Below are 19,982 nucleotides of genomic sequence, written 5' to 3'. Positions count from 1 at the left end.
CCAAACCGTACAGCTACAGTTCTACTAACATTAAGATTGGTGACCACGTGATAGGATAAAACTATGATAATCAGGTCATAATCCACACATGGCGGCCTTGGACATTGGATGCGGAGGAAACTGAGTAGTTCATCCTTGGGTGCAGCTGGAAAGAAATCCCTGAATATTTGTTCTGAAATGCGGCAGTCACCAGACTGAGGTGGGACGCGTGCACTGAACCCCGTCCCGACGCGAAGGCCGAGGCACAATGAAGGATTTCTGGCCTTTGTCAAAGTCAAGTTTGACTACCTCCAGTTCGGGACAGGATGCTAGAAAGAAATGGACGGTCTTGGGAGCCCCCCATCGTGTAAAATATCATTTACCGGCCCCTGCTCGATTACCGATTTATTTTGATTTATCGCCTACCTTATTACTTGCTCGATTATGGAACGTAGTCTGCTCGGGGAAGTGAACAGAATAAGAATTTCATTGTGTGGTATTACTATTCATATGACAATAACACTCTTGAATCTTTTCCACATCCCAAAACGCCATCAGCTACCGAGTGGCTGTGGGACGTCTTCCCGAGCCGTGCGAGAGCACGTTAAGCCGGCCTGGCAGGAAGTTAGTTACTGTGACAGTTGCGCCGCTGCAGGCCAGTGGGCCAGGCCCCGCGTAGCATCTCAATGACCAAAGCGTCCACAGAGGGAGTTTTAGACCGTACCGGCCATGCTGCTCCCACCACTCCATCCAACCACAAAGGCATTCAGCCTTTTCACGGGGGGATGATAATGGGGTGAAAGCTGGAACAGGGCCCCTGCGTCGGAGCGCCATAAGTTGTGGCGGCGGTGGCTTTGTGGTGATGTCATGCGTGTCCATGGGAGCACAGTGAGAGGCTATGGTCTGACAAAGGCGCTCGAGGCCCGGAAGAACTAACACAAATAACAATAAAGACACAGATTTTCCAAAGAGGCCCAATTTTCTCCTATTTTTACTGTAAACCTGGCTCCAAATTTTCCCTTTGGTTTTGATTGGTACCTTACTTTGAAAAATCTAAATGATATTATATTTTTAACCAGATAATTTGATCCATATTTCTTCCTAATGTGAATGACGTGTGAAAGGAATACTCAACTTTAACTATTTCCACCACTAAAGTTAACATTCATCGATAGATAATTTGACATCAATTTGACAATTAATATACCTTTAAAACACATTTTGCTACATCCTGTCAATTTGATGTTCGACTATTAATCGAACTATCAACAACTACTTGATTGCTAATCGAAAAATATTTTTGATGATTGATTAAATGTTGAGAGATCTTAAATTGCCCATTTAGTCAAGTTAGGCATACTTTTAAGGAAAGGCGTAATGTGTTTCAATATACCATTTTTCTGAAACCACAGGCGTCAAATGGCCCAATCCTTTGCTCTAATTGGCTGGCAACCAGTTCAGGGTGTCCCGCCTACTTCTTGAAGTCAGCTGGAATAAGTAAGCACCAGCAAGCCTGCGATGAGATCCTTGTGAGTATAAGCGGCTCTAGAAAACGGATGGATGGATGGATGAATGGGGAAGCATTGAAAGAAGGCTAGAGGGAGCTGAAATTTTGCCCGGATGGTGACAACATGTCAAAGTTCAAAATGGCATGGCCAAAGTTATCACATCCTTAGCCGTATGCCATCCCTTGGCTAAAATACTGGAAGAATGATGTGGAAGAAAATGACCCAAAATGTTCAAACTACTGCACCTTGGTTAAAGGTAAATGTACATGAAAAATAACTATTATCAAGTGAAGTGTTTCAACTGTTAATAAGATTAGCATGAAATGTATGAATAAAAATTAATCAGAGACTGGTACTTTTTTCCTCTAACCCTGGCCTGTCAACGAGCATGGGGAAAGATGCCAACAGGCGCACACAAAACTTAACAACATTCAACAAATGAATAATAACATACCTGCGTAGAAACGTAGCAGGGAGCCCATTTCTGTGTTAAGCCCTTCTTCTTGAACTCTCCAAGGGTCCTTAAATCCAAGCTTAAAGAGAAAGTCATTCTGGATCTGCAGGGGCCTCTCATCTGGGCTAAGCCTCCTGACTGCTTCGCCGTGCAGCTGAACATACAGCGTGGGGCTGGATTCCTCTGAGGAGCCTCGGCTGCGGCCAGAGGTCAACGCTGATTTGCCGGCATTGCGGTCCGGGATGTCAGGTGTGTGACCCGCGGAGCTGTCTCTGGACAAGGATCCGGCGCTGCTGCTCGCGGGCAGGCCGTTGGTCACGTTGTTGAGACAGCTGACGCCGTTGGAGTTGGGATCCAAACCGGCGCTGGACGCGGGGCAGTCCAGCTCCAGCTCATCCGAAGAGCTGCCGTACATATCGTGGCCCTCCGCGGCGCTGTCGAAGGACGGGCTGAGGATGGACGCGTCCGTGCCGAGAATCATATCGTCGCTGAGGGAGTCCCTGTGCTCGCTGAGGCGGGCCCCGGAGCTCAGGTCGTCAAAAGCGCTGCTCTCCACATCGGAGCCAGAATTGAGTCCGTAGCTGTCCGTCCCGTTCCTGTGCTCCGAGTCGTCGTCGTCGTTTGGGGTATCCATGTTGGAGTTCAAGTTTAAGTCGGACAGAGAGCATGTTATGTTGTCTTGGGACTCTGACTCGGGGCTGAAAAGTTTTCCGTCCTGTTGCCTCTCATCTGCAGTGGTCATAAGCAGCAGTCTCATCTTGTCGCCGGGGCGACCCCCTAAATCTGAGGGTTCCAGGCCAGACAAGTGGTGATATTTGATACCGGGGTCTTCGTTGACCTTGCAAAGATTGTAGTTATACTCGTACTTGACACTGCAATTGCCGTTTTGGTCCACCTTGGGGGTGTCTTTGCTAAAAATGCGCATGACAGAGCTGGACTTGCCGCAGAGTTTGCTGAGGCGGCTCGCGACCTCGCCAGCAGTGGTGTCCGCGGTGCAGAGGACCGGCCTGGGAGACGAGGACGTCAGTCTGTCGTAGACGTGGATGGCGCCCCGGTGGAGGTCGGCTCGCACCCACTCGCGGTCGGCGGGCTGCAGCTGCATGTTCTGCCGGTGCTTGAGCAAGGTCTTGCGGTCCAGACTCCGGGTGTGCAGCGACGCAGAGGACAGGGCCGAGCTCATTTTGGCTCCACCGCAGGCGGCCGTGACAGCCGAGGAAGAGGAGGAGGAGGCGGAGGCGGAGGCGGCGGCGGCGGCGCCGGACGCGGCCGTGACGGCGCTGAGGTTCCGCTTCAACCGCCGCCGCCTTAGCAGCAGCGAGCCGGAGTTACCGGATAAGCCTCGGCCGTTCAATGTCGCAATTCGGCTCGCGTGGGGAACACCGTTGCCGTTCTTTGCGTCCGCGGGAGAGGGAGCTAGACGTCCGCCGCCGTCCGCTGAAGTCCGCCGGCCGCTGGACACTCCGCTGGGCTTCTTCGTTAACTTGCCTCCATCGTCAGCTGCAGCCTGCAAGCTCTCCATGGCTGCCGATGAGAAGTCCCCCGATCGGAATAAATAACGCTGCGCACTCGGTTCCGCCGACCGCGTCTACATTTAAAAGCCAGAGTACGTTCCCACCGTGGTGAATACCCGCCAAACGGGCGGCGTCGGTCACTTGTTCCACTAGTAGTCATTCACTCCTCGCCTTTTCTTTCCCCTGTCGCCGTCTCCACCGTCGCTCCGAGGGAACATTTTACTGATTAAAGTCGTTGGGAAAGAGGAGGCAGGGCGCGATGGGACGTATCAGGGCGGAGACGTGACTGTGCGTCCCGCTTGGACCAAAATACGCTGCTCGAATATGCAATGAACGTCGGCCGACCTCCTACGCAAATACCTCCTGATGTATATTCATGAGGAGAAGTCAAGATGGCGTCAACACAAAACAACGCGGTGCATTGTGGGATGTGTATTGCACCGGCTTGCGCCTCCCTTAAAAACCGGATTGAGAGTAAAGGCTTGAAAACTACAACTTCCATTATCTCACTTTGTCACATGAGGCGGCTAGCGGAAGCCAATATTGAACTGGATTAGATGGATGTTAACCGTTGGTTAAGATTAGCTTCGTGTAGCTACGTACATACTCAACCACAGACAACTGTAAAGCATTAGTGACGTTAAAGAGACGGTGGCTCTACTGTGGCATACGCCGCTAAAGTTGTAAAATCCACATTTTGTCGGCATTTCTATAAAGGGTCGAACGAACATCTTGCTATCGGGACGCCATTTCACACAGCTCCAGAGCGCCGGCTTGTGTCAACTTCATGGCGTTTCCCGCCCTCTAGAGGTCTAAAAGCGAACTCGCATTTGTATCCGCGAGCCACAGCGACGCCACTGGCTAGGAGGGATAACTGCAAGAAATCCATATGTATTTTTTCTTCTCGGAAAACGTATTGCACCAAATTATATCGAACCATCACGTAGTTGGAACAAATATATTAAGGCAAGGCAAAAACAGGTTTGTTGATAATTTGATGTTATGTTGCAATACATTTTCTAGAGGGGGGTCAATTTTTTTCAGTGATTTTTAGTCTGAAGGTATGTTTTCGAAGAAAGGCATTTAAAACAAAAAAAAAAACAAAAAAAAACGCTGTTTTGGTGGGCCATGCAAGATGTGAACTGATGAAGGTGTCATCTCTTTAATGAAAAAGCACGCAATGGAAGTGCATTCAGAAATGGGGTTTTAATTGGCGTAATGGACCTTTTACATGGCATTCTGTATTCTAAAAGTGGGCAGGAAAAAAACATTTTGAAATCTATTGAACTGTTCCAATTTCCACATGAGAAGGAAAAGGTTATTGCTGAGTTCATTTTCCTTTTTCGAAATCCAGCAAAATAGAAATCGTCATGCACGTCCTGGCAGCTTGTATTTTTTGTGTGTGAAGCAGACAATAAAAAGTGGCGTTTTAGATTATTCCGTTTGTGTTGAATTAATAAAAAAACATGAGTTAGGATAGCAGACCTGATGAAACTCTTTTACAACGTGAATTGATGTGTGCTCCAAATGAATACAACACCCATGCAAACCACACTGCTTGAAATCATTCTCCAAGGGAGATGATGTATTATATTTCCCACATACAATTCACATTTTAATTTAATGTAATACAAAAAAAACACAAAAACTAAAGTGTCCACAAAGTTTAGGAGTGACAGTGCAAATGAGTAATAAGGATTTTGTAAAAGTTGAAAATCAGTCCATTAAGATCAACTTATTATCCAGAATTGTCTCCATGTTGAATTTGTATTGAGGCAGATATCGAATTGGCTCAGTGGCGATGACAGCAGGAAACTTCATCCTGATGAGGGTCACTTTCAAAACATTAGAATTTGCATTAACTATAAAAGCACTGTAACAAAAAAAAAAAAAAAAAAAGACAGGGCGGTAGGTTTACCCTTCATGAGCAAAGGCTATTGCTTATTAAAAAAAAAAAAAGGCAAAAAACTTGACGGACGAATACTAACATAAAAAGAAAACACAGCAATGAGTTTTGCTGTTGGTAGTTATTCCAAATCCTTCCACCAAAATAGGAGACATGTAAATCACCCCCCCCCCTCCCAAAAAAAAAACATAAAAAATGAAACAATATAAAACATACACACATCTGTCAGATACATTTTTTTTTTTTACATAAAATGTTCACAATCCTGACACGAGTGAAGCAAATTTGATTTGGACTTATATAAACAAAATATACACGTCGGAGGGAGCGTCCCCTCGGGATTCACAGTAAGCGACTCGGGTTGACAACATTGTCGGTACGGTGCATGGGAAGAACGGAACCGCGGATGGGACTCTAGAGGGCTCTGGAGCATTGCCGACAAATCAAATATTGCACATGACATGACACACCTCCCCGCCAATGCGGTAAAAGATGACCCCCCCACCCCACACACACATACACACACACACACACACACACACACACACACAGTTGCTCCCTCAAGAGCTCCGTGGGGGACGATGTCATCATCAAGTAGAAGCATTGTGACAAGTCCGCCGATGACTAAATGTTCTGTCACCGTCTGAAGACGGGAGCCGGCCTGAGAGCTCAGCGTGGAGGCGTTTCAATGAGCTAATTCCATAAAAATGGAAGGTGAACTAATGCGCTACTACAGCGGGTGGGCTAATTGGCGGCCGCAGTACCGACTCGGTTGTCAGGGGTCTTGGGAGGGGAGGGGAAGGCATTTCGTAAGACATGGCCTTATTGACGAAAACGGGCACCGTTTTGACAGTCCAGCACTTAAGGTTCTACCCCTGCGGCGCTGCTTGACACAGCGATGGTCTACTATGGTCGGTGAAACCTGAGCGGAAGACAAAAAAAAACAACAAAAAACATTTCACTCCGTTTCATCGCCGGGAGGCTAACGCATCTGCGACCAATGAATGTCGGGAGTAAGATCACTGTTGCGACAATTTTTTGAGTACGACTTCAAGTCTTTGCATGGATCTCTCCGTTGGATTCGTAGATCTGATCCTTTGGATTTGAGCTGAATATGCAAATTAAGAGGACGTGGCGCCATGTTACCAGGCAAAGTAAGTCGATCTGCGAGTCATCCGCGCACCTGGGATTTTTCGCTAGCCTGGCGTTAATATCGCCCAACTTGGGCTGACTTTTAAAATGGTAATAACATTGTCAAATATAAATATTTGTTTACTTTCACCCCCTCAAAATTGTTCATATCCATACATATATAAAAGTGTTTGATGAGGCACTTATTTAGCAAAATGCAAAGATAGCAGGTATCTAAAGTAAGATGTTTATTTGAGGAGGCATTTGGTTGATTGCAGAGAAGATACTTTACCTGGTTAAATGACGACTCGACTCGTGTACTTCCATCTCGTTGCTCTTGAAGTCGTTGAGCTCCTTTCGTATAGCTGCCTGCATGTGAAAAGCATTAAAAAAAATGGAGCGTTAAGAACCAGATTTTTTTTTTCTTGGTTGCCAGCAAAAAAAAAAAAAAAGACGGACTTGTCGTGCGAATGCGGCTTGAATAGGTGATACAACTAATAAAACTCATAATGAAAAATAAAAGTAATCCTTCATGTTTTTATATAACTTCTTGGCATACTTTTTAAATTTGTATACTCAAAAGTTAAGAAATCATTTACCCAAGACCGCAATGCAAAAACTATTCCAGCAGGGGGCACTGTGATGCAAACATACTACCGTATTTATCTGCTCTTGTCTTTTGATAAAAATGTGAGTAATATTACGACACACTTTTTCAGTGTGGATTTAAATGACACATATGCTCACACTTGACGATAAGACCATTAACGTAGTAATAATTTTATTTCAGTAGTAGCTCCATAATGTGCTTTTTTTCTTGTTCAAAATATGATATGGGCCATGATTTATATTTATATAAGTGGTTGACAATATGACTTTTCCTTCTTCTATTTGGGATGCATTCTCCTTCCAACGCAGTATTTTGGGGATGGTTTCAAACTTCCCCGGTGAGCACATGAACATAAAAATTAATTTCCCCATGATCCTATTGAGAAAACGAAACAAAAACAAAAAAAAAAACAAACAAACAAAAAAAAAACAGTTGCATGTTTCTGTCTCAGGACTGGACAAAAGTCTGTTTAAAGACACACTGTATTCACCTGTTTTTTCTAAAAAAAAAAAATAATAATAATAATAATAAGGTTGAGCATGAGTTGAAGTAAGTGGATATCACTACTTATGATTTATTTAACTGAAACAGGCACAGTAAACAAACTTGTACAAAAAAATTATGGGTCACTTAAGGAAAATTCCTAAAATTTCAGAGTGAAACAGTGACCTTTATCTGTTATTGTAAAGCAGAGAGTTTCTTAAAGAGGAAGGAGAAATAATAATAAAATGTTCCTTTGATGTTAGGAGCAGGAAGTAGACATGTCGGCAGCCCGCCGTCCCGCGGCGGTGCTTGTCCGATTACTCCCTTATGTAAGGGGAGCTATTGCGTAATCAAAACAGTCAAAGCCCCCGTGATTTCCACGAGTGGTTCTCAGGTGTGATCTTGCGTGCTCAAAAGGCTCATAAGGATAAGAGGAAGGGCCAAAAAAAAAAAAATGTTGAAGGTGAGCGACACAGTGGGAGTCAGAAAAAGGAAAAGATGGTCTAAAAACACTTTTGTTGAATCAGTAATTGATTAATTAAGTACAGCGGAACCCCCTTTTACGACGTCCCTGCCAAAATGTCAAAATGGGAAATGTTTGAAATTGTGGGAAACCAGATATGATATACTACCTCTATTAGGCAGGAATCAGGACTGACCTTGTCAGCTGCGGTTAACCGGGTCCAGGGCTTATCTGCCCGCCGGTCATAGTCCTGGGCGTCTGAGACCTCCACGTAGTCACTAAATCGGATGAGGATTTTGGCCTGTCTCAGCTCTTCCACGGTGGGCCTCTGGCTCAGCTACGACAACAACAGCTTGATCAAAAACCTGCTGCTTTGACAAAACTCAAGCTAAATTGTAAATCATGTAATCACGATTTGGCAATTTCATAAAAAAATGTTTTGCAGAGTAGATCCAGGACTGGGACATAACACAGTTTACATAGTGAAATTCTGTACTTCGCTAATGTTTATTTTTAAGGTGTCAGCCTCAACAGTAAATACTTGTTTAGTCCTCTTAGAAAGCAGACAGATTATTATTGTGTTGAATAAAATGAGATATTAAAATCTATTTTGCTGTAAATAAGTAATTTATAACGATTTCCCAACTTTCTTGATGTTACGGACAAACCACTGTTCCAATAGTGTTTTTTTTTTTTTTAAATATAAATTTTCCGCGCTCTCATTTTCAGACAATGTTCCATTTTTAGATAAATGAATAGACATTAAAACATTTTTTAATCCGATTAATTGATTAATGGACAAAATGACCAACAATTATTATCATACATTAGCAAACCACCTTGTTTAATTTACTTTAATTTTTTTTTTTTTTTTTATAAATTTATCAGAGAGTTAATCCAATAAATGGTTAAAAAAAAGAGCATTAAAACATAAAATAAAAAAGTCAGCACAGCAAATATTGCTGTACTGTTGATAATGTAAAACCTGGACTGGATTCAAGAACGGAGCAGGCTTTTTGTACTTTTCTGCTTTAACTGCTCACTGAGCTGAAGTTTCAAATCATTTCTTCCAACTTTTGAGCCACGTTCTTCCAGAACAATCTGATTTAAACACCAAATTGAACCACATTCGTGCCGCTTGATTTTGCCAGTCTCGCTCTATTACCAAGACATAAATATAGAGCGGTAGATGTAACATTTTTTTGTTTGTTTGTTGAGTCGAAGGCGGGATGCCCGCAGGGGTGCGGAAAGTGTTACTTAATTGAAAGCGACGGGAACACGTTCAACACCCCTCCACGGGGTCCGGGGTTTTGGCAGCCGACATGCTGGGCCAAGGGCGACAAGGACGCGCGGCGTCTCCCGGGCGACCCGCAAACAAGGCTGTTGCGTGGACTCACCTTTCGAGTCAGCCGCCGCTTGATCTCCCGCTTCTCCTCGATTTCCTCTTGCTCGTTGCGCGCTGCGGAGAAGGAGGGGCGTCACTGCAGTTGCGCGATTACTAACGAGGGAAGTAAACACGCACGCTGCCTAATGCGGCCAATTAGGGAGCGCCGCTAAACTAAAGCGAATACGCTTGTGTAACCGCAAATAGCTTTCATCATTGACTGTTTAATAGCATTAGCGATGCGTGTCAGGGGAGCGCCATTGCTTTGTTCTTCCAACTTTTCCCTTTGGTGCGCGCTCATGATTGCGTGATTAGCCAATTGGATTAAAATAGAAATCCCGTCTCGTTAAAATGGATGGATGTGTTATGAAGAGGTCGGGATCTTGCGATGTTAGCTTCTGCGCATGCAAAGTACTTTCGGGGCGAATCGAAATTAGAAAAGACAACCCCGAGCGTTTAGCGTTTTCACTCATCTTTCAAGGGCAACAGAATATTATGTGCTATGTCTATGTAAACAAGAGGTGTATCATATGAAAGATTGACATCTATTCCCTAATATGAATTACAAGTATGTAATGTATGTGTATTGTGTAATATGCATTGCTTTCTTCTCCGATGTGAGCAACACTGCCATCCAATGGCCACAGCTCATCACTACAGTGCTCAATTGGCTTAACCCCCTACTGGGCACAGCGACCACTTTCAGCAGATAGTCTAAACAGGCAAAACGTCTGAAAGCGTCCATAACAGCCATCGCTTGAATTCTAACGTACCCCGAAATTTCTCCTGAAAATGCTTGCCTGTTTAGCATTTAATAGAAAAACGTGTGCCTATTTAGACTATCGTCCGAAAGCGTCGGCTTTGCACAGTAAAGGGTTAAGATTAAAATAAGCACTCGTCATGACGACCAGCTACCCTTTCATAAAATAAATAAATAAATAAAAATTGAAGATCATTCTCGTAATTGGCGCACAGCGTAAGTATTTTAAAAGGCGAAAATTCTCGTCCATGGCACTGGAAAAGTTAACTGGGCTGGCATGAAATAATGTACTCAGGTTGTGAACTTGCATGTTATTTAATGAAAACAATTTGTTTTCATCATCTACAGGCCATGATAAAAAAGTATAGTCAAAAATGTTTTTGACAATATGTTCTATGCGCCCCGCATTCTATTTATTTAACGTCAGTGGAATTTGAATTAACAGCAAATAATATCTTTTCGTACTCATTTTACTAGCATCTTTTTATGTGACAGCAAATTATTTATTTGAGAAATTTTACAGGACTATGGGTAATGATATTAAGAACTTACCAAATTGCCTGAGCATATTTTCTATTCCGATTGCTGCGTTGACAAATGTTAGCACAGCAATCATCTTAGTCATTTTTCTTTGGTCTCATTAGCTATTTGGAAAAATAGCGCCCTCTGAAATAATCCCTCCAAACAGCATATTATGTAAAATTCTTCCGCAACTTCCCCGCCTTTTGTACTCAAGTTGCCCTTTCGCCACAAAAAAGCATAGCGACTGTTAGCTGCTTAACATTTGATCTCGTCTCATTTTTTTTTAAAAAATCAAATCTGATTACAAGAGTAAACAGCCTAATTGTAAAATCCCTTGCAATTATCGCACTTCTCATCGATCTGGCGCTCACGCGCTACTCTGCGTTTGATTTACCCTTGCGAGTGTGCCGGTGATGGAGGAGGCCGCGACAAGCTGCTCGTAAATTCTTTGACTTTTTACCGCCTCGTCTCGTCGGCGGAGCCCCCGGGTGGAGCGGGAAGTGTTGGTAAATCACACTTTGATGTGAAAGTCACAGAGTATCCGGCAAGAGGGCTGCGCTTCTCCGATACAGCGTTGGTGCGCGGCGGAGCTAAGAAAGCAAACTCGCTTGGCTCCACTTCCTCGGGGAAGCCTTCTCGATTGCCGCAATATGAAACGTCTGGCCGAGATGGAATCAAACGGAGCCTGACCGCGCTGAGGCAACGCGTTTTATCATCGTAGATGCGGAATCGTTTCTCCTCAAGGGCTATAGTTATTATAATAATTTCTGTACTGTTTCGGGCTGCAGCGATTGAGTATTGAAGAACAACTCTAAACGCAAAAGACAAATAAACACATCAACCTAATTTTGGATGGCCATTTTTTTTGTGCTTATAACTGTGAAACTGCATGTTTGAGTCAGCATGGTTTGTTAAATGATCAGTAGAAACGGCAACTGTGTCAGAATGACAAGGTCAAAGTGTGCAGATTCCATTACGTCCATCGCACCAGCCTATATGGAGCACGCTAGTGATGCTAGCTAGAGGCCAATATATGCTAGATGCAGCTATATTGAAGCCCCGGCCACCGCCACCTATTAGCATGTAGCATTTAATCAAGTATCATTAGAAATAATATCCTACCGAAACGTAAAAGATTCGTTCCGACCAAGCATTGCATTCAAGATAAATGCTAGCATAGCAAACAAGAGCAAGTTAGAATTGGATCTATTTTCTTTTTCAACACTACCTTTCCTGTAAAATATAATGTAAAATCTTTCGTCTCCTTTCATATCATGTTTACCCAAGTTGATATCTTGCAGGATGTTACCAATTCTCAGTAGAAACGGTGCCCAACTACAAGGTCAGAAGTTAATCAGTATTAAAGTTGCTGAATATTAGACCAAAAATCAATAACATTTTGTCCATTCTCATCAGCATGTTAAAGTATTATCCAGCACCAGGTGACGCAAAATAACGACGCAATACAGTACCCGTCCATCTCCCAACTTATCTATCAGAAACGCTGGGTTCCATCTTAGCGACAGACCCAACAGGCACAAATTTTAAAGCAGTGAAATTATGTGTGTGTTGAAGTGTAACAAGTAAAAATGCTCACGTTTGAGGATGTTCCTCTGCTCCAGCTCCTCTGCTGTCGGCCTCTGACTCAAGCGCCTAGTGAGAAATGCACCAATTATCCACAGTCAGCATAGAATTCTTCCTGTTTGCTGTATTGGATAAAGAGGATATAGTCCACTTCTAATCTAAACCTTCTATCAGACACGGGCTCCTTTAAACGCTGTCACTGACATAAAATGACTCTTCATCCAAATACAGCAGTTGTACTGAATTGGATAATCAAAACGGCGGCTGGGGATTCTTATTCTAAAAACCGGGTCAGGACCCAGCTGCTTTAGAGCAGTTAGTAAGCGCCGGATCGATTGTGGCCACCTCATTAAAAATACCGGCTGTCTGGATGTGCCCGGCCCCATACCAAAGCGTATTCCAGGCATGGCTGCAGTTATCTCACACCCTTCAGATATCTCAGGGGAGGAATAGAAAAAGTGATTTCAAGTATACGTCCCGAGTTAAGTAAAAAAAAAATGGCTTCATCCGAAACGAACTTGAATGGCGTCCAACAGTAAACCTGAAGTGGCGCTGAGCCAATCTGACAGATTTGGAGCAGGATTGCAAAGAAGAGTGGGCAAATATCAAGTGGAGATGCGCCAAGCTGATAAGACTCCTTCCTCCACGCAAAGGATTGAATTGCCAATATGTCTTGTTTTCTTTTGTCTTCTTGTTTTAGATGAGACCAAGTTAGAGGATTGGGGCCAGGTAAGAAAAAAATAAGTTGGCAGGATTGTGACTTTTATCTCGATTTTTTTTTCCTCGCAATTCTCATTTTAGTCAATTCTCAGAATTCTGAGGCTAAAGGCGAAAATTCAGATAATGAAGTCGGAATTCTGATTTTATTAAGAATGAGAAATGATTTCACTCAGATTTCTATTTTGCAGAATTCTTGATAGAAAGTGAGAAAGTCAGAATTCTTCAATTAGATTGAGAAATCTGACACTCAGAATGACTATTTTTTTAGATTCATTATTATTATTCATCATTATTTTTACAGCATTTATACAGGTTACAGCTTAGTCTAAAACTAAACTATTTGAGGAGCACTGCTTTACTCATCTCAGAATTCTGACTATTCTCGGAATACTCACGTAAATGAGAATTCTAACTTCATGATCAGAATTCTTAGAAGTCTGAATTTAAATGGAGAATTCTTAGACTAAAGTGAGCATTCTGTGAGAAGGTTCGAATTTGGACCAAACAAGTGAGAAATCTGAGAAAAAGTCGGAATTCCGACGATTCCAATTCTGAAAAGAAAGTCCCCAAAAAAAAAACAAAAAAAGTTCTGAAAATAGTCCTTTTCTGACCTAGCCTGCCAGCCTTTTTTTCTTCACGGTCCCTAACCTTCTTCTGTAGCTTTCACAGTCCTGAATCAGGCTTCCAAAAGTGAAGTACATTGTGCTCTAATGATGAATAATTCTGCTTTACCTAGCAAAAAAAAAAAAAAGAAAAGGAGATGACCTTAACAGGACACAATGCGGTGAAAGTAGTGGAAAAAAAAAGAGGAAGTCTTTTTTTTTTTATTTGGAAACGTGTCAAGATAGCCGGCAGGCCTTCTGGGAACATGCGCCGTGTTCCAAACACAGAGGGGAGCGCTGCCTCGTGTGCCAGTATCTCCGGAAGATAACGTCGCATTCCTCGCTCGCCACCATATTCCCGACTTCTCCGATCCTCGTAAATCGCTGGCGTCAAGGTTAATTTATGTGGCGCGACAATGTGGAGGAGTCGGTCAGAGATGCCGCGCGCTGATTCGGTGCGATGAGTGAGAGAAGACCGGCGCGGTGACGTGTCGCCGAAATGAGGTCGGCACCATTTTAAGAGCCTCGTTTCGGCAAGATAAAGAATTTATCCTTGTTGGATGTTCAAATGGAAACATGAAAGGGTATAAAGTGTGTTTGGAAACGGGGGCGCGGAGGAGAAAAGGCTTATATTTCCGTCAGCTTTGTTGGAGAGGGAAATGAAGTCTTGTCAGTTCAAATTAAGACAGAATGTTCCCTTTGAGAGACAGTAAGTGTGCGCTTTCCAAAATCTTCCTGTTCTTGACCTATAAGCAGTGTTGTGATGCGCGTCTGTCATCTATTTCAATGAAGCATTTTAAGGAATGAATAATATGCTTTATTCAGCAGTCAAAATATTCTGATTCCAAATGTTACTATGCATTTTAAACTTGCAAGTTTCCTCAGGAAATGTCCAGTGGCTTTTAAAAAGCATCTACAGTCAGCATTTACTGTTCTCTTACAATGTGATTTGGACTCCAGATTGAAGATTTTGCTATTAGGTTCTGATTCTAAGATAATTGGCTGGCTTAAGTGGAGGTGGGCTATTATGAACAATCATTGAAATTGCCGTTGCCTTCATTCTTTTTGATTTGTTTGCATTTTTTTTTTAAATGCTTGTTTTAGTTTACCTCTTATCATCATCATCGTATTAGTTTGACTTTATGTTATGTATTGCATCGTGCTAAAAACTATTTAAGTATCATTTTAGTGATTTTTTTTGTCCCCAAAAACGATACTGGGTATTTCAATTTTAAGTGGCGAAAATGGCTTTCTCTCTTTTAAGATGCAATGGTAAGGGTTGAAAAGACTTTCAATTTCTGGGGTCTGCTGGAAATTGATGATTTTTGTGGTATAATACTTCACCTAGCACCACTGACTTGCATTATGTGGAGTGCAAGATTAAAAAAAAAAAAAAAGTCACATGAGTGTCGGCTAATAAACTACAACCCTCAAACGATTGATCTTCCTTCCGCCTGTACAGAAATACCCAAATGAATACAATCTTAAAACGAAACTCGAAAGCTTATAATAATCGCTACAAATACAATTTGACTAAGTCTCATCAATGTAAGATGTAGTTCCAATCAGCTTTCGTATTTTCTAGACGCATTTTCGTCTTTATTTTGTTAATGGAAGAAAAAAAAAGTTATTTTGGTAACCTTGATCTGGGCGCTAGCTTACCTGGTGAGTTTGGTGCCAATCTGCTGCCGGGACTCCAGCCGCTCCTCATCCGTCTGCACTGGCAGAATGTTCTTCTCCTCCAGCTCCCTCTTGGACGGTCGGTTGCTCAGCTTGATAGCCAGCGAGTCTTTGCGGAGCACCTTCTGTGCCAGCGTGCCTGAAATTCAACATCGCCAGGCCTCGGGTGTGAATACAAATCGAGAAGGTGCCACCAAAACTAGTATGGGAGAGAAAAAGCTTACTACTACAGCGCTAAATAATAGATGTGTGAACAACATGAGGGGAACCAGAAAGCTTTAAATATTTGATGAAAATTTCAAAAGTGCTGAAGTGTTCCAAAAAAAAGAAGCACAAACTCTTGTTGTGAAATTGTCTTCTTTTTCACCCTAATATTACAAAAGGTGTCCTCCCCTGAACCATCTTATACTCTTGATTAATCTCCGGCTGGTCCTAAACAGTTAGCTGTTTTTTTAACACCCCGGGGCAAAAAACAAGTGGTAACCGTAATTACATCATCGCCAGTCTTACACGCACGCGCACACATTCTCCATTCTTTCACGAATGCCTTTGCGATCTCAGTAGATTTGACTCTGTTTTGCAACGATATTCAAATTCACAAGTGCACACTAGAATATGATGTTGGATTTTTGTCATCATAACCTTTATGGAAAAAAAAAAAGAAGAGGTGCACTCAGGTAAAAAAACAGCGCGTATGTCAAATACACAAGAGGCTCCGTGCACTTCAACAGTTATTGTCAAGAAGAGCAGAAAAAATTGTGTCTGTGGGCAATGGCACATTCGTGGACAAATTTGTGTAAGACATTTTAGTTGTGTTGCATTGAAGGTCAAACCACAAATGTATTCTGGGAGACTTCAGGTGACGCTAGAAGTCCTGACAGCGGAGATTAGTTGAGCAACTACATTTTTCTTTTTGAAATAGCTGGCAATGCTGTTATATCATGTCTCTACTGTTTGGAAACATCTGATTTTAGATTTTAATGGTCAAATGACAATATTGAAGCTCAATAGTTTTCTATTTTACTACCACAATAATTCAACTGAAATGCAGCAAACCTACACACAAAAAAAAAACAGGACCACATAGTTTTTTTTTGTTAGCGTACCGGTTAAGCTAGCTAGCGCCACGGTTTTTAATAGGCCCAGAGATAGTTGCAAAACATTAGCATTTTAGACAAAAATTCACCAACAACCCACAATTATTTTACAGATAGTACTTTACTTTAGCAGAAAAAGTGTGGCCATTGTTCAACCGGAGTTTGACCACATAGCTTAGCCTCCATTTATTTGAGTTAGTTTGGAAATTTGACAATAAACAAACAAAAGTTCCCTTCATGTTCTTTTGCAAGTGACCCACGGACGCTGTTTGACGTTTACTTTTTAAAGGAACAAAAATATTTCTTGGTTAGATTCAATGGCAGCATAAGAAACGCGTCAACACCCAACCCAATGCGAATTCCCAACTCACTGGTAAATACGGAGTCGTCGTCTTCATCTTCATCGTCTACATCGTCCTCGTCCTTGTACATGCTGGGTAGGTCCTCATAGTCTGACTCGTTGGGCATGTTTTCCTTGTCGTCTTCATATTCGATGATCACCGACGGCACTTCTCTTCTTTCCTGAGGAGCGCACTGGCTGCTGGCGTGCAACAAAGAACTGGGAGAAAAAGCAAAAGGAGAAGTATGAATTGCATTTTTTTTCCCCACGGTTTGAAAATGTTCAAATAAAAACATAAATATAATGTTTAAAAAGATTATTAAAGCGCCCTTTTTTGTGTCAAACGCATAAAGGCGCCCGATATCGCCCAGAGGTTTACCACTACTGTGTTACATGCATTTCCGATACGTCCATTAATTGCCTCGTTTCCATCGGTTCCATAGAATGACCACAACGTTGCGTAACCACTTCCAGCATTCAAACTAATTGAACGGTCTCATGACCATTTACATCCTTTCCCAAATAGCTTTTGGCATCAACAAGATAGCAGCGTAGGAGCTTACGTAAGATCCAATCAGAAATCATGTCTCTTTCATGCAAACAGGAAGCTAGTAAGGAGCTCTTATAAAGGAGCAGCTGATCGCGTTATGTCAGGCCGGCTTGCTGCCGGGGACGCCTACGCTGAAGCCGTGCCCACTCAAACACACACGAGTTCAGAAAAATTAGGCCATGTTGCAATTGTGTTCTGTTGCGGAGTTGATTTTGGACCGACGCTAACTTGTTAGGGTGTATCTAACAAGTCATCGCTGATGTCAGCGTCACTTCACTGTCCTGAAATTAAGTTTGATTGCCAACTACGCTAATTTGGGATTCTTAAAAAAATAATAATAATAACCTACTGGTAATTAGGCTGACTTTGGTGTTATTCTTTGCCTGCTGCCAGCGAATAGTTGCTAGCTAGCCGCGATTAACGGCAAGGGGGGGGCTGGCAAAATATAGTTGAGAAACACTGCTGTAAAGGCAGGCTATAATGCATATGAAGCTAACACTTGGTGTGATGATTTTTTTTTTTTTTGGATCCAAAACATGCAGCGTAAATCCGGTCGAGAGCGAGCCGTTAGCCTAAGAATATAACCTTATTAGAATAGCACAAGACGTATTGGAATAAATGCCAAAGGCTGATCCATAATCCCTCCCCGTTTCACTATCGGCTTTAATGACCCCGACGTCTGGCGCCGACTTACTTCTCAAACCTCTGCATGGACAGCGCCAAGGTTTTGTTGAGCTCCTCGATGATGCGGCTGGGCGCATGCAAGCCGCTGTACTGCAGTTGCAGAGGATGACCGTGGTTCTGGTGCACAGCCGACAGGGCGGCCAGCTGCGAGGGCAGCAGGGTGCCGTGGGGGCCCGGCATCACCTGGGCGGGGCCGCACTTTTGCGACAGAGCGCTGAGCGGGTTGGGGGACGGAGACGGGGACGCGGTGCAGTCCAGTCCCCCCGGAGGCACGCAAATCATGACTTTCTTGGGCGGGAGGGGCGGCGAGTGCTTTGCCCCCGGCATGCAGGGCAATTTCATTGGCTGGCAAGAATCTAGAGGGGTAGACAGAAGTTCTAGTTAGAACTTTTATTTCAATGCATTGCGCTTGTGTTTGTTGAGACAAACAAACGCAGCTCGTGACGCTCAGACACACGCTGATGGATTTAGGTCAGCCTAATGCCACTTTTCGCTGGCTGACAGATTGGCAATGACGGTCACGGCTGACCACGGGAGAAGTGAACGATAGTGTAACGGCATAACCGACATGGCGCCCGACTCCAGGAGATCAAAGCAAAAAGATATTCAGGTAGTAGTGGGAAATTGAAGTTGTTAGCATGTTAGATATTAGTCATTAAGCGTCACCCACATCATAACGCCGACTGAGAAAATTACCAAGGTGTGCAAAGCTGTTATCTGGGCAAAAGGTTCCAACTTTAAAGAACTTAAATAATAAACCAGTTCTGTTTTGATTAACTTTTTTTTTTTTTTTTTTAATATTCCATCAATAGTTCTTCCTTCATAGGGTTGATGACTTGACATTCATCTGCAATTCAGGATTTTTAAAATAATTGATTGGGTGTCCAAACTTTTGATTGGTGCTGTATGAAATCATGCTGATCTACGGTATTTCCATCTATATTTCAGATAACATATCTGAAACACCTGTGTTTGCATTGACAGAGCTTATGACCCATTTCAACACCATTTAGTAACAAAACAGTAGCAAAAAATACATAAAAAAACAGTATTTGGTTCAGCCACTCTATTAGTAAACAAATCAGGCATGTTACTGTTATGTTTGTGCAACAATCCTATTGTTGATGTCATGTTCAAAATATGTTGGTGCTGCCAATGGCTTAAAATAGCTTAAAAACATAAACATAAGCTGACCTGTGCTATGGTTAGGGATGCGAGCAAAAGGCTTGGGAGGGAGAGCTGGCGGCTGCTTGTGGTACAGCGGCGGCTTGGCGAGGTTGTCCTGAAGGTCGCCTGGGTACGTGACAGACTTCTTGGGGGCGAGGAGCACAGACGACTTGAAGGGGGGCTCCTGAGTGCAGACGCCTCCATCCATTGAGGATCGAAACTCGCCCGTTGCTGAGCAGAGAGGGAGGACAAAAAAAATCACTCATAATTGCGAGATGCAAAGAATATTTTGAGCATAGCATTTCAGATGATTTTTTTTTTTTTTTTTTTAATCAGCAATTCATCTTTAAAAAAATGTAGTAGTAATCTGAGTGAATGGAAACATTCTAAGAGAAACCAAAACACACCAGTTATCCTGGCAATAACACATTTTGCCATAAAATTCTGGCTTTTTCCCCCCTCATAGAATCTTTTTTTTTTCAAGTCATATTGTGATGTCCAAAGTTAAAATAAAATTACAACTATTATTATTGTTGGTAATGACGCCATTTAAAATGATAGCGTCGGGCAACTACTTTTCATTAAGAATCTTTTTAAAGTAATGAAAATAGTTGTTTAGCTTTGTAACGAGTAACTTTTATTATACAGTAACTCAAGTTATTTTTTGAGCAAATAATGAGAACTAATGAACTATAAGAAGTTACTTTAATAAACATTCCTTTTTTGTATGATTACGAACTGTTGTAAACCTGTAATTTTTTTTTTTTTTTTTAAGTATTACCGAAACATTTTTCTACCAGAGTAAAAGAAGATCAAAACCAGATCTACTACTTCACTTTACAGCCAC

At 42.6% G+C, this 19,982-nt stretch overlaps 2 protein-coding genes across 6 annotated transcripts in view; both read right to left on the bottom strand.

Annotated features, from left to right (window-relative positions):
- phlpp1 (PH domain and leucine rich repeat protein phosphatase 1) overlaps positions 1–4,213 on the bottom strand; it is a 47,713-nt gene extending 43,500 nt beyond the window's left edge. The window contains exons 1-2 of one of the 2 annotated variants that reach the window (XM_088428583.1): positions 3,557–4,213; positions 1,942–3,462 (exon numbers count right to left, since the gene is read on the bottom strand). In XM_088428583.1, the coding sequence (XP_088284709.1) occupies positions 1,942–3,460 (1,519 nt within the window). In that variant the 5' untranslated portion in view covers positions 3,461–3,462; positions 3,557–4,213. Of the gene's footprint in view, positions 1–1,941 lie in introns of both variants that reach the window. The other variant, XM_088428582.1, reaches the window with a different exon arrangement.
- Positions 4,214–5,007: 794 nt separating this feature from the next.
- Positions 5,008–19,982, bottom strand: part of LOC148414410 (phosphatase and actin regulator 1) — a 37,020-nt gene continuing 22,045 nt past the window's right edge. For all 4 annotated transcript variants that reach the window (XM_088428585.1, XM_088428587.1, XM_088428584.1 and 1 more), the window contains exons 4-12: positions 19,163–19,366; positions 17,979–18,324; positions 16,766–16,953; positions 15,280–15,436; positions 12,309–12,364; positions 9,443–9,504; positions 8,242–8,382; positions 6,782–6,858; positions 5,008–6,280 (exon numbers count right to left, since the gene is read on the bottom strand). In XM_088428585.1, coding sequence (XP_088284711.1) covers positions 6,265–6,280; positions 6,782–6,858; positions 8,242–8,382; positions 9,443–9,504; positions 12,309–12,364; positions 15,280–15,436; positions 16,766–16,953; positions 17,979–18,324; positions 19,163–19,366 — 1,247 coding nt within the window. In that variant the 3' untranslated portion in view covers positions 5,008–6,264. The remainder of the gene's footprint in view (positions 6,281–6,781; positions 6,859–8,241; positions 8,383–9,442; positions 9,505–12,308; positions 12,365–15,279; positions 15,437–16,765; positions 16,954–17,978; positions 18,325–19,162; positions 19,367–19,982) is intronic.

This window comes from Hippichthys cyanospilos, chromosome 12, assembly GCF_059441005.1.
Source record: "Hippichthys cyanospilos isolate Australia breed blue-spotted pipefish chromosome 12, RoL_Hcya_1.0, whole genome shotgun sequence".
NCBI lineage: Eukaryota > Metazoa > Chordata > Actinopteri > Syngnathiformes > Syngnathidae > Hippichthys > Hippichthys cyanospilos.
The sequence above is the reverse complement of the archived record's forward strand: the minus strand, read 5'-3'. Positions and strand labels throughout refer to the sequence as shown.